The sequence below is a fragment of the Schistocerca nitens genome, chromosome 2 (assembly GCF_023898315.1).
Source record: "Schistocerca nitens isolate TAMUIC-IGC-003100 chromosome 2, iqSchNite1.1, whole genome shotgun sequence".
NCBI lineage: Eukaryota > Metazoa > Arthropoda > Insecta > Orthoptera > Acrididae > Schistocerca > Schistocerca nitens.
The window spans coordinates 266,711,873-266,724,013 of NC_064615.1; the positions used below are offsets into that span (position 1 = coordinate 266,711,873).

General features: G+C 42.5%; 1 protein-coding gene across 1 annotated transcript in view; it reads right to left on the reverse strand.

The window, feature by feature from the left end:
- The window catches only part of LOC126236008 (farnesol dehydrogenase-like), a 106,127-nt gene that overhangs the window by 78,947 nt on the left and 15,039 nt on the right, over positions 1 to 12,141 (reverse strand). The window contains exon 3 of the mRNA XM_049945016.1: positions 5,483 to 5,612. Within this exon, the coding sequence (XP_049800973.1) occupies positions 5,483 to 5,612 (130 nt within the window). The remainder of the gene's footprint in view (positions 1 to 5,482; positions 5,613 to 12,141) is intronic.

The following is a 12,141-nucleotide window of genomic DNA, read 5'->3' on the forward strand; positions in this document are numbered from 1 at the left end:
ATGTACGTACCGACTTTATATGCGCATGTTGGAATCGTGGTTTGTGGTCGTTTCCGTCATATTTGTGACTTCATGGGTCAAAGCAGAAGGGCGGGATCGGACGCTTCCGTATTCTCGACAAAATAGGAATGTAAATATTATAATGTGTTTTTTTTCTGGTTACTGCATAAGTATCCACAAATTAACACCGTAACTCAGAAGTTTCTACTAAAAGGCTGTATCCACATGAAAGCTGACAGTGTTCATGCATTGATAAAGAGGAAGCGAAAGAAATTGAATAATATGAGCGTTTGAACACCCTGAGACTGACAACAATTCGTAAGACACACTTCTAGCAAGTACATTGTTCATAAAATAAGAGAAATCAGAGCTCGAACAGAAAGATTTAGGTGGCTACCTTTTTCCCCACAAGCCATTCGAGAGTGGAATGGAAGTAGTATGAAAATGGTTCTATGAACCCTCTGCCAGGCACTTAAGCGTGAATTGCAGAGTAACCATGTCGATGTAGATGTAGATGGTAGAAAAGTAGTATGAAAATGGTTCGATGAACCCTCTGCCAGGCTCTTAGGTGCGAATTGCAGAGTAACCATGCAGATGTAGAAAACATTAATGATGATTTTATGGAGCAAAATATAGTTTGGACTTACTTTTACTAAGGAAAAACAACCAAAAAACTCAAAACGGCATTTTCTATCGGGGAATAAAAGTATACTATAAATTTACGAAGGATATGGAAAAGATTAACAAGATACATCTGTTACAAAGTCAGGAAAAACATTCTTCATGACTAATGCGTACTACAAAATTAAAGACTACTTAGAGACATCAGAGTATTGGTTAACAATGAAAGGGAACAACAACACCCTGTCACATTACAGTACATGATCACATTGTAACGATTTTAGAAAGTAACCGTGTCCCAAGATCTATAGTACGTGATAGTAATGTCTTCTCATTCTCTTGAGCTCAACATTTCACGCAACATTCTGACGGTTTTTCAAAAATAGTTCAAATGGCTTTGAGCACTATGGGACTTAACATCTGAGGTCATCAGTCCCCTAGAACTTAGAACTACTTAAACCTAAATAACCTAATGACATCACACACATCCATGTCCGAGGCAGATTCGAACCTGCGACCGTAGTGGTCGCGCGGTTCCAGATTGAAGCGCCTAGAACCGCTCGGCCACACCGGCCGGCGGAGCAGTTCCGGGGCACAAGTCACGGGCAGGTGACGGAAGGTACATTGCGGCTACAGCCTCAATTCGCGGAGTTGCTCTATCTTCGCCCTGCTCACAGTACATTGAAGATTATGGTAAGCGTCGCTTACAGCTCCGGCATATTAGGGCAGGTTAGAGTATTGTAGTACAACTGCAAGATTACCATCACTGGCTCAGTGTTTCCTCGGATCTTTAGCATTCTTGGGCGTTAGTTTCATAAGAACATTGTGATCGTGACGAACAGCTACTGCACCTATTTCACAGAAATAGATGACGCGCTGGTTTCCGCGCGATCTGACGCGCCTTGCTAGGGTTCATGCGTTTCCCCCCGAGTCCTCCCTCGGGCGTGGGAGTGTGTGTGTTGTCCTTAGCGTAAGTTAGATTAAGTAGTGTGTAAGCCTAGGGACCGATGACCTCAGCAGTTTCGTCCCATAGGAACTCACCACCCCTAGCGGTTCTAGGCGCTTCAGTCTGGAACCGCGCGACCGCTACGGTCGCAGGTTCGAATCCTGCCTCGGGCACGGATGTGTGTGATGTCATTATGTTAGTTAGGTTTAAGTAGTTCTAAGTTCTAGGGGACTGATGACCTCAGATGTTAAGTCCCATAGTGCTCAGAGCCATTTGAACCATTTTTTTGAAATCACCACCACAGAATTAGATCCGAGATTTTACGCAACTCCATCTCTTTCAGTAACTTTACCAACTCAGAGCTATCGTTTGCAGTACTCACAGTAAGGTATACCTTTCCAGAGTTGTTGTCTACATAATCGTACTATCACAACGATGTCCTTTAAATGATAAGTATTTTTCAATTCCCCACCTTTAGATTCAGTGTTCGGGCCAATAAATTCAAGAGTTGGTAATTCCGTTGCGTACACTAAATTCAGTACTGAACTCTAGGGTGTCCCTGATTCACGATTAATTTCAGATACATTCAGATCTCACATTCTCAGACACCTGGAGTTTTGCAAAATAATGTTGTTGGTAGTTGGTGGCCGATTGCTTTCTTGACGCCACTGCATCCCCTCGGGTTGGAGTTCGTGCACGCCATGTGTCTGCGTCTAAAGTAAATATCATTTCAAAGTGTGATAATGTTTTCTAAATGTCTGCGTAGCGGGTATCGGAGGCGGGGCGGTGTTCAGCGCGTGGGATGTGGGAAACCGCCTGGAAACAACGTCCAGGCTTGACGGCTCACCAGCCCTCGTCGTTAATCGGCGTCAGGCTCGCTTCGTCGCATCTCAGAGGTAGCGCGGTAACGCGCTCGGTTATCCGCAGCGGCCGCTGGACTCGCACTGCTGGAAGAAAGGGGATCGCGTGGAAGTGGCGTCGTCACAGCCCAGGTGTGTGCGCCCATAATGAATCGTTCATTCTGTCAGTCTGCAGCGCAGTGTGTGCTGTCCTAGAACGACTCTTAATGTTTGAAATGTGTCAACAGGAACCCAAGTGATATTACGAGCCTGTTCGTTACTATAGTTGAGACGTGCCACAAACGGAAGAGGTATGAAAACTGAAGGTGTAAGACGGTGGCGCTGTACGAAATTACGCTTGACCTGTTAGCGAGGTTGTAACGATTGATTTCTGTGACGCAAAAGGGTTACTCGTAGTAATTACCTTTTAAGGGTGAAGCAATAAGTGACAAATATTACGTATGTCTTATGGACAAACAGTTTTGAAACTCGGCCTGAGCAGAACAGAAGAAGCGCCACCGCAGAAGGAGGACATGGCGCACGAGGGGACACTAGGAACGGCTGGCAGCTGACTACCCACTACCACCTGGCTCGCTGTAACACCAGCCATAAATTTGTTTTAATCCTTGTATGGGACTCAGCATCTGCCCGTAAATCTGATTTGGCAGTAGGAAATCTGAGGGGTTTGAGTTACCAGCTGTTAAATTCTACGTCCTATTCGCCAGCTTTTGCACCCTCTGACTTTCACACACAGCCGCTTGCGAAGAAACTTCTATGTGAAAAATCCTGTGAGTCCAGTTAGTACTCTGAAATCCACAGCTGCTCATTTTACAGAGGATGCAAGACGTCACTTTCAAACGACGAGTACAGTTCTGCTGTTCCACACTAGAATACTGCTAGCTAAAAATAAAACGTAAATCTTTCGGTGCCGGCTCCAACTTCTCTTACTTTATTGCGATGCTCCTTATGTAAGTGGCGGAGGGGGGTGGATATTTCGTCATAACGGAAAAGTCTTTCTTTTAATTAATACCATTGCAACGCTGTCCACAACTTCTTGCTTCTTGTAAACACAGAATAAGCCGTTATATGAGAATGCAGGCTTTCTCGGCGAATCTAGATAGTAAAATCTTCTCGGGTTGACAGCCGAGTCAATGCGTTGTTCGCCAGCAACGTTTCAGCAAGTTTCTTACTTGCCATCTTCAGGCGCCTGAAGACTGCATGTAAGAAACTTGCTGAAACGTTGCTGGAGACCAACGCATTGACTCGGCTGTCAGCCCGAGAAGATTTTATCATAGAATAAGCCGTTCTTACCAGCACTTTTTTATGTCTTCTGTCAGTCCTGTATGGTAAAGATAGAATACAAGGCAGGAGCATACCAGTGCATAGTGATAGCAGTTTGTTTAGTGGGCTTATTGCTCCTTTCAAGTGTTCTGCTACCGAACGAGGGGGCGCGATGGTTAGCACATAAACCGCATTCGGGGGGACGACGGTTAAATTCCCTAAATCGTTTAAGGCAAATGCCAGGATGGTTCCTTTGAAAGGGCACGGCCGACTTCCTTTCCCATCCTTCCCTAATCCGATGGGACCGATGGCCCCCCTGTTTGGCCCCTGCCCCCAAATGAACCAACCAACCAACCAAGTGTCCTGTCGATAACAAGCGGCCTTTGATTCATCTTTCCTACAAAGTTGTCAGTTTTCAGTTTAAGGTGCTTCTGATTGCAATCGATAGATATTTAGTTGAATCGACTACTTTTTACTGTCTTTCATTTCAAAAAAATAGTTCAAATGGCTCTGAGCAATATGGGACTTAACACCTGAGGTCATCAATGCCTTAGAACTTAGAACTACTTAAGCCTAACTAACCTAAGGACATCACACACATCCATGCCCGAGGCAGGATTCGAATCTGCGACTGTAGCAGCAGAGAGGTTCCAGACTGAAGCGCCTAGAACCGCTCGGTCACCGAGGCCGACGTCTTTCATTTATCATGTAACAGAAATTCAAGGGCATTTTCGTAGTACTCATGTACAGAACCTCGCACTTCTTATTTTTTAGGTTCAGTTGCCACTTTTTCTCACAAGTCATATATTTGGTCTGGACTGTATTGTAATTCGTTCTGATTCTCTGTTGATGTCACTAGACGGTTAGCAGTGGCATCGTCTGCTAACAATGTGGGAGGGATGTGCAGATTGCCTCCCAAACAATTTATATACACCAGGAATGGGAAAGGGTTTATAGTTCCAAGAGGGATGCCAGAGATAAGTTCACCAGTTAGGTCCCGTCAGTTACTACGAATTGTGACCTTTCTGACAGCAAGTCACGAATCCAGTTGAGACGATGTTCCGCACTCACACTCTTTCCCTAGAGGAACAGTGTAAGAAGTCTTCAGGAAATCTCGAATGCACTTAAGGTCCCCTGTTGATTACACTTATTACCGGGTGCGAATAGACAGCCAGTCGTGTGATGTCAGCTATTGATTTCACACACCACCCAAAGTATATAGTATTTCTGTGGCACTGGAAGAACAACGTAGGAACTGGACCAGCTTGTTAGGGTACTACGGCGGAATGCAGGTAAACTCTTTGACTTAAAACTAGTTTGAAATTATAATTAAATCAAGAGCCTAGACTGTCGACAGGCGTTGATATATAGCAACGGGGACAGTTGAAAATGTGTGCCCCAACCGGGACTCAAACCCGGGATCTCCTGCTTACATGGCAGCCGCTCTATCCATCTGAGCCACCGAGGGCACAGAGGATAGTGCGACTGCAGGGATTTATCCCTTGCACGCTCCCCGTGAGACCCATATTCCCAACTTAACGTCCACACACTACATTTGTAGTGCCCCTGCCCATTACACTCATTACTCGCAGCAGACTATCTACCGAGTCCTGTAAGAGTTCGGGCAATACGAGTGCATCCGGACAGAAGAAGAAGGTCAATGGCCAGTTGGCCTTAACTATGTGCAGATGGTATCTGTTCTTTCCGAAAGAACAGATACCATCTTCATATAAAACTAGTTTTTCACTGTGAGGGTGACGTATTTTCCGCTTCCATCTGTGTGAGGATGGCCAACCTGCCGATGTGGACGATGTGGCCGTCGTGTACGCCATGGTCGAGCATCAGCCTGACCGCCTCACGCGTGCACAGCGACAGACCCAGCAGGTTCACCTCCACCACGCGCCGCATGTCCTCCTCTGTGGCCTCTGGAAACATAGAAACCAAACGTAGGCCGCAGTGCACCGGTGTATAAAGGTACGCTACAGTGGATACTACAAGGTGCTTTGAGAGTAATGGGAAAGGTCCTCGACAGTTTCAGTTACTGATTACAGCGATGTTATCCTACAAGGAATTTCTCAGGGACTCTCTGGGCCCGGAACTGGTTACACGAGGTGCGACAAAAAAGTAATGAGACTGATTTTCTTTGCAACATGTGGCAACCCTGCAGGCTTGTGTAGGCACAATATCTTTGACCTTGGTCTGTAAGCTGCTTCTAGTCCAAGCGGCACATCAATGCAACTGCTCAGGCGTGAGTTGTGCTGTAATAAGTTAACACTTGTTTGTGTCTCGTCACGGAAATGGAACCGCATAATATTGCGCAACGGTATGCCATTTCTTTTTGCGCTAAATTGGGTGAAAACGCGACGACAACTTACGGTAAGCTTCAGAAGGCTTTTGGAGAGGAGGTTATGTCAAGAGCTCAAGTTTTTCGTTGGCATAAAATGTTTAGTGAAGGCAGAACGACTGTTGAAGACGAAGGCCGCAGTGGACGACCATCAACCTCACGTACAGAAGTCGACTTGGCCAGGGTGAGTGAACTCGTACGATCTGATCGAAGATTATCCGTGAAAATGATTGCAGAAGAACTGAACATCAATCGAGAAACGGTTCGTTTAATAATAACTGAAGATCTTGGTATGAGAAAAATTTGTGCATAAATAGTCCCCAAAAATCTCACACCACAACAGCGAGAAACACGGAAAAATGTGGCAGCTGATCTGTTAGAGCAAACGGAAAACAATCCAGAATTGTTGAGCCGTGTTATCACTGGTGATGAAAGTTGTTTTTTTCAGTACGATCCAGAGATAAAACGCCAGAGTTCGCAATGGTGCTCTGAGGGATCACCCAGACCAAAAAGAGCTCGCATGTCAAAGTCAAAAGTGAAAGGCATGCTTGTGTGCTTCTTTGATTCCAAGGGAATTCTTCATAAAGAGTGGGTGCCTCCTGGACAAACAGTTAACCAATATTGTTACAAAGAAATTTTAGAAAGACTTCGTAAACGAGTTCTTCGTGTCCATGCCATTATTGCTGATGATTGGATTCTGCATCACGATAACGTGTCATCCCATACTGCTCTGTCAGTACAGCAATTTTTAACCCCAAAACGAATTTCATCGCTACCACAGCCACATTATTCACTAGATATCGCTCCAAGAGTCAAAATGGTGGTCAAGGGACACCATTTTCAAGCAACACAAGATGACCAAAAAGCTGTGCCGAGGGTCTTGGAAGATATTACAGAAGATGAGTTCCAGAAATGTTACCATCAATGGCAGAAGCGCTGGAAAAAGTGTGTGCAATCAGAAGGGAACTACTTTGAAGGAGACAACACTAAACTTGACTAAAACGGTAAGCAACATTTTTTTTCCACATCAGTCTCATTACTTTATTGTCGCACCTCGTAAATGTTGTGTTTGCCATATCTGTGATGTTCGACTCTTTGATCATATCTCACTATGATATGCACAACTATCCTGTCTCGCGTGAAGACAAGCGCAGAGATTCCCACACACTCTGCCACTTCTGTTGTCTTATCTACGTACACCGACCCTCTTCTCGACCATAACCCTGTGGTGCACATGGTCCACTGCAGTGGACAGCTGTTTCGCTTCTTTGGTGTCTTCGACCAGTCCTGAGGCTGCAAATGCATGCAGGGTACAGCACCAGTAGGGGCTGTCGCACTATATTAGAGAACTGAATAACGTCTTCAGCTTTAAAAGATAGCTAATGATATAACTAACAATGCAACAATAATGACTACTATTGTTCCTGTATGCACGAGTTATTCCTTTACATCCTTTTTTCCAAACACATTTTCCTCATTTGCCAATGTTCTTTGTTGGTGTAGTGTCCTTAAATTTTCCTTCCCCTGAACTCACTACATCAGAAAATATGTATTTTTACGCTTATAAAGTCTTTCATATCTGTCACTGTCATTATTATTATTGTTACTATTATTGTCATTATTATTATTATTGTTATTATTGTTGGTGTTGCTAGTGGAAGGAGCAGTACTGGAAGTATTGTCGGTATTAACTTTATTACCTCTTATTGTTCTTGCTATTATTATTATTATTGCTATAGTAATTGGGAGCAGGAGCAGGAGAATTATTGCCAGTATTAACTTTCTTAGTTCATAGTTAGTATTCTTTACTCTCATTGACACTCACATCATTTTATTACCATTTGTTACATTAAAATGATTGTTATTTGTTTAGTAACTAAGATGTAAAAAAGATACTCTATAAGTGAAAGCCTGGTCAGATGTAAGAGAGGACCTGATGGCCTTAATTTGATCAGGTTAAATAAATAAATAGAACAAAATACAAATTGTAGTGCTTACAATTTTCTGTCCTCACGCTGAGTGCCAAGTTAGACAGTGTGTTACTCTTGAGCGCCAAGCTGGCAAATAAATTATGTACTGACCCTCTTAGCCGGCCGAAGTGGCCGCGCGGTTCTGGCGCTGCAGTCTGGAACCGCGAGACCGCTACGTCGCAGGTTCGAATCCTGCCTCGGGCATGGATGTGTGTGATGTCCTTAGGTTAGTTAGGTTTAACTAGTTCTAAGTTCTAGGGGACTAAAGACCTCAGCAGTTGAGTCCCATAGTGCTCAGAGCCATTTGAACCATTTTGACCCTCTTGCCGTGACGGCCAGTGGTCACTGAGGGTAAATCAAGAAAAATCAAATTTCTGGATTCAGGGGCAGTTCATAAGAACGAAAATTGAGTAATATGGAATCCCCTACACTAAATCAAACAAAAGCATTAGTAACTTGTATTTTCCATCAAACAAGGAACTTAAATGATTGGTTGATAGTCTCAGTGTCGCTTGGGGTGGGTGGGAGATAAAATATACATTAACGATCTCATGTCGCCCTCTGAATGCGTTTGGTCGATACATTACAAATGTTCATTGAGCAGCTGAGCGAGCTGCCACCTGGTTAAAAGTGAGAATCTCACCTTTGTGGCTGCCTTCATTGTCACCCCACCTCACTGGATTTGGTTGGGTCTGCACATGTGTTGCTAGGCAGTGGTCTGTATAACGCTTTCTCTAATGTTCTCGCATAATAAACATATTCATAGTGCAACCGCTAATTGCACCTCAAACCAAAATAACGAGTATGTTTCAATTTCTAAAAGATGTTTGAGAACAGGAAGCACAGCAGGTTTTCTATCTTTTGGATCGTTGATTTGATGGAAGTCTGTTATAGTCATTCCATTACAGTCTCAGATTCATTATAGTTTTCGTATGCTGCTAGTGGAATTGGTAATTGTGATTATTTTATTTTTACATCGAACTCATTAAGTTAACCACATCTAGATAGAATTTTATAACTTTCGTAATATTACATCTGACTTCAGCTCATGATTATTTTATTACTGTCCCCATACAACTCCATACAACAACTGTGTGGCCTTTATTATACAGAATCTCAACAAAATTGGTCACAGATGTTAACAGATGTTCATAAATCTCAAATGTTGTATATCGAGAGCTATAAATACTAATTTCTGAATAATTTAATTTCAATATGTGTTTGTGTATCTGATTAAGTGTATTTTATTATGTATTTAAAAGTACATAAATGAAAAGGAAATAATTATTTCGAATCTTGTTAGAACATGATAAAAATAAATTATTAATAGTTGGTTCGGATGTCACAGAAAAATATCCACAAGTGTAACTTACACAACATTACTTCAGAAGGAAACAACAATGATTTAACGGAATTCTAAGTACGAAAATGACAAAAATTAACTGACTGATACGTTACCAGGACATGAAATGAAAAGCTCGATATCTGACAAAACAAAAACACCTGCCAGCCGCTCAGTGAGTTTCGTGCCTTGTGGGTGATGACCATCATCAACAAAAAAACATGAGATAGATAATATTCATTTCTTGTGTATGCATGTCTTCTTAATTGTTCAGCGTCTCTTGTGCTAAACCTACTGACACATCAGTTTTCGTCTGTTTCGTGCCACAGGTCATAGGTAATACGATAATCCGCAACTGATGTAAACTGCTACTGACCAAGCTTCTTATTTCGTCCAAATTCCTCAGCGATTTTCTTCCATCCCAGAATTTGTTATATTTCACCTGGTTTCTTGAGGGTCCCATCTACATCTAAATCATACTCCGCAAGCCACCTAATGGTGTGTGGCGGAGGATACTTTCGGGACCACTATCTGATTCCTCCAACCCTGTTCCACTCGCGAATAGCGCGTGGAAAGGCCCCAGCTGTCCTTTCCTAGAGTAAACATGGACTGCGCCAGGACCAGGCGTTGCGGCCCACACTTTCTCGTGTCCAGGGTATCTGACCAGAGCAAAATCAATGCCAAGAACATGAGGAATGCCACGGGGATCACGCATACCAGATCTCTGCCACAGAAAGTTCTATTCCATCATGTTTTGATCATTTCATTGAAACGCCACATTAGCAAAAAAAAAAAAAAAAAAAAAAAAAAAATGGTCAAATGGCTCTGAGCACTATGGGACTTAACATCTGTGGTCATCAGTCCCCTAGAACTGAGAACTACTTAAACCTAACTAACCTAAGGACATCACACACATCCATGCCCGAGGCAGGATTCGAACCTGCGACCGTAGCAGTCGCGCGGTTCCGGACTGAGCGCCTAGAACCGCTAGATCACCGCGGCCGGCCCACATTTGCACTTCGATGACGAATAAGAGAAGAGCGTGAAACAGCACAACAATTTATATTTTGAGAAACATGACTCTGTAATTACTGCATGTGTTGGCTTACATTGTTTCAAGTAAATGTTCAGGTTTTTCCCAAATAATGCCTCGTTTGTGGCACTTGTGCATCTGCTAGTCAGAACTGTGTGTTACGCGGTATTGTTTCTTAAGTGACTTGTGATTCTGTAGTTCTTAGACGGGTGGTAAGACAAACACATCCCGGTATTTTAAAATCATTTTTATTCGGTTTTAGCCACCTGAGCTGCGGTACTTCTCTTGTCGGTAGTGATACTATAGAAAATAACGTATTTCGCTCGCAAGCTCCGCAGTACAAAACTAAATAAAGCAGTGCATCGTACTACAATAAATGCTTCAAATAAATTTCTGGTTTTTCTATTTCGATATCTACATCTACACCCTGAAAACCGCTGTGAAGTGCACGGCGTATGGCATTTTCCATTGTCCCAGTTGTTAGAGATTACTTCACGTTCCACTTAGGTGTGGGACGCGGAAATAATGACTTAAGTGCCTCTGTGGGTACTCTAATTAATCTAATCTTCTCTTGTCGATCCGTACGGGAGCAATACATAGAGGGCTAAAATGCATTGCTAGAGCCATCATTTTGCACTATTTCTTGAACAGAATTTTAGAAACACGACTTTGCACTAAATACTTTTTTCTGTTTCACCAAGGCTGTGCTAGGAGCCACATTGTAGACTACCAGTCTACAATGCCTGCAGTAAGAAAACATAAACTCTTTAATCAATTATTAAGTAGTAAATACGCAAAATAAAAATCATAGTTCTATAAAAAACAAAGAAAGAAACTTAATGAACAAATTGGAAACAAACACACGACCTAACATGAAAAAACTCATATCATTGACCTCACAAAATAATATTTTAATTAAAATTGGTAAGATAATTTAAACAAAGAATGTTTAAAGGGCATCAGTGTAGAAGTAAAAGATGATACTCCCGAAAATAACTAAGAGAGAAAGTATAAAAAGAAATGTTATCTCAACAGAAAGTGAGAAGAAATTACACCCCCCCCTCACCCCCATTTTAAGCACGTTTATTGCCGATTTTAAAAGAGTTAGTTTATTGACTCTAGTCGCTCAAATACATTCTAACAATTAGTCATGCCTGAATTTGCAACACAGATTAGTTTATCTGATACTTTGTCTGGTACTTTCGCATATTTTCGTGTATCGCGGTTTCGTTTTTTGCTCCTCCTGTTCAGATCAAATATAAGGTAGGTTAATAAATAAATATTCCTGACTCGTTCAGTCTGGGGGGCTATTTGAAATGTGTGATAACTGAAGAAAACTTCACCTAAGCTCGCTAAAAAAAAAAAAAAGCGTTTTATTGGGTGACAGCGTAACTCTGTCGAAAGCGGTCATCCAATAAAATGCTTTTTTAGCGATCTTGGCTTGTGAAATTATCTTCACACATCATTAATTAAAAAATTTTTTTGTCATTAGCACACAATGGCTTCCATGTTTACGCGATTGTAGCACTTAGCACTTCTGTGCCCAAAACATTGAATGCTCGCAGCGATTAATGATCTGAAATTAATTTCTTGAATATTCGTCCCAGCACCTCTTCCACATTCTATTTCATAAATTTAACGAATACCGCTTCTCACTGTATTTGCTCTATTACGTTTCGCACCACGGCTCTAGAAGTCTGACCGGTCCAAGCTCGCCAACACAACTCCCCACTGTTCTCCTACAGGCCGACCGGTGGGCGGGCGG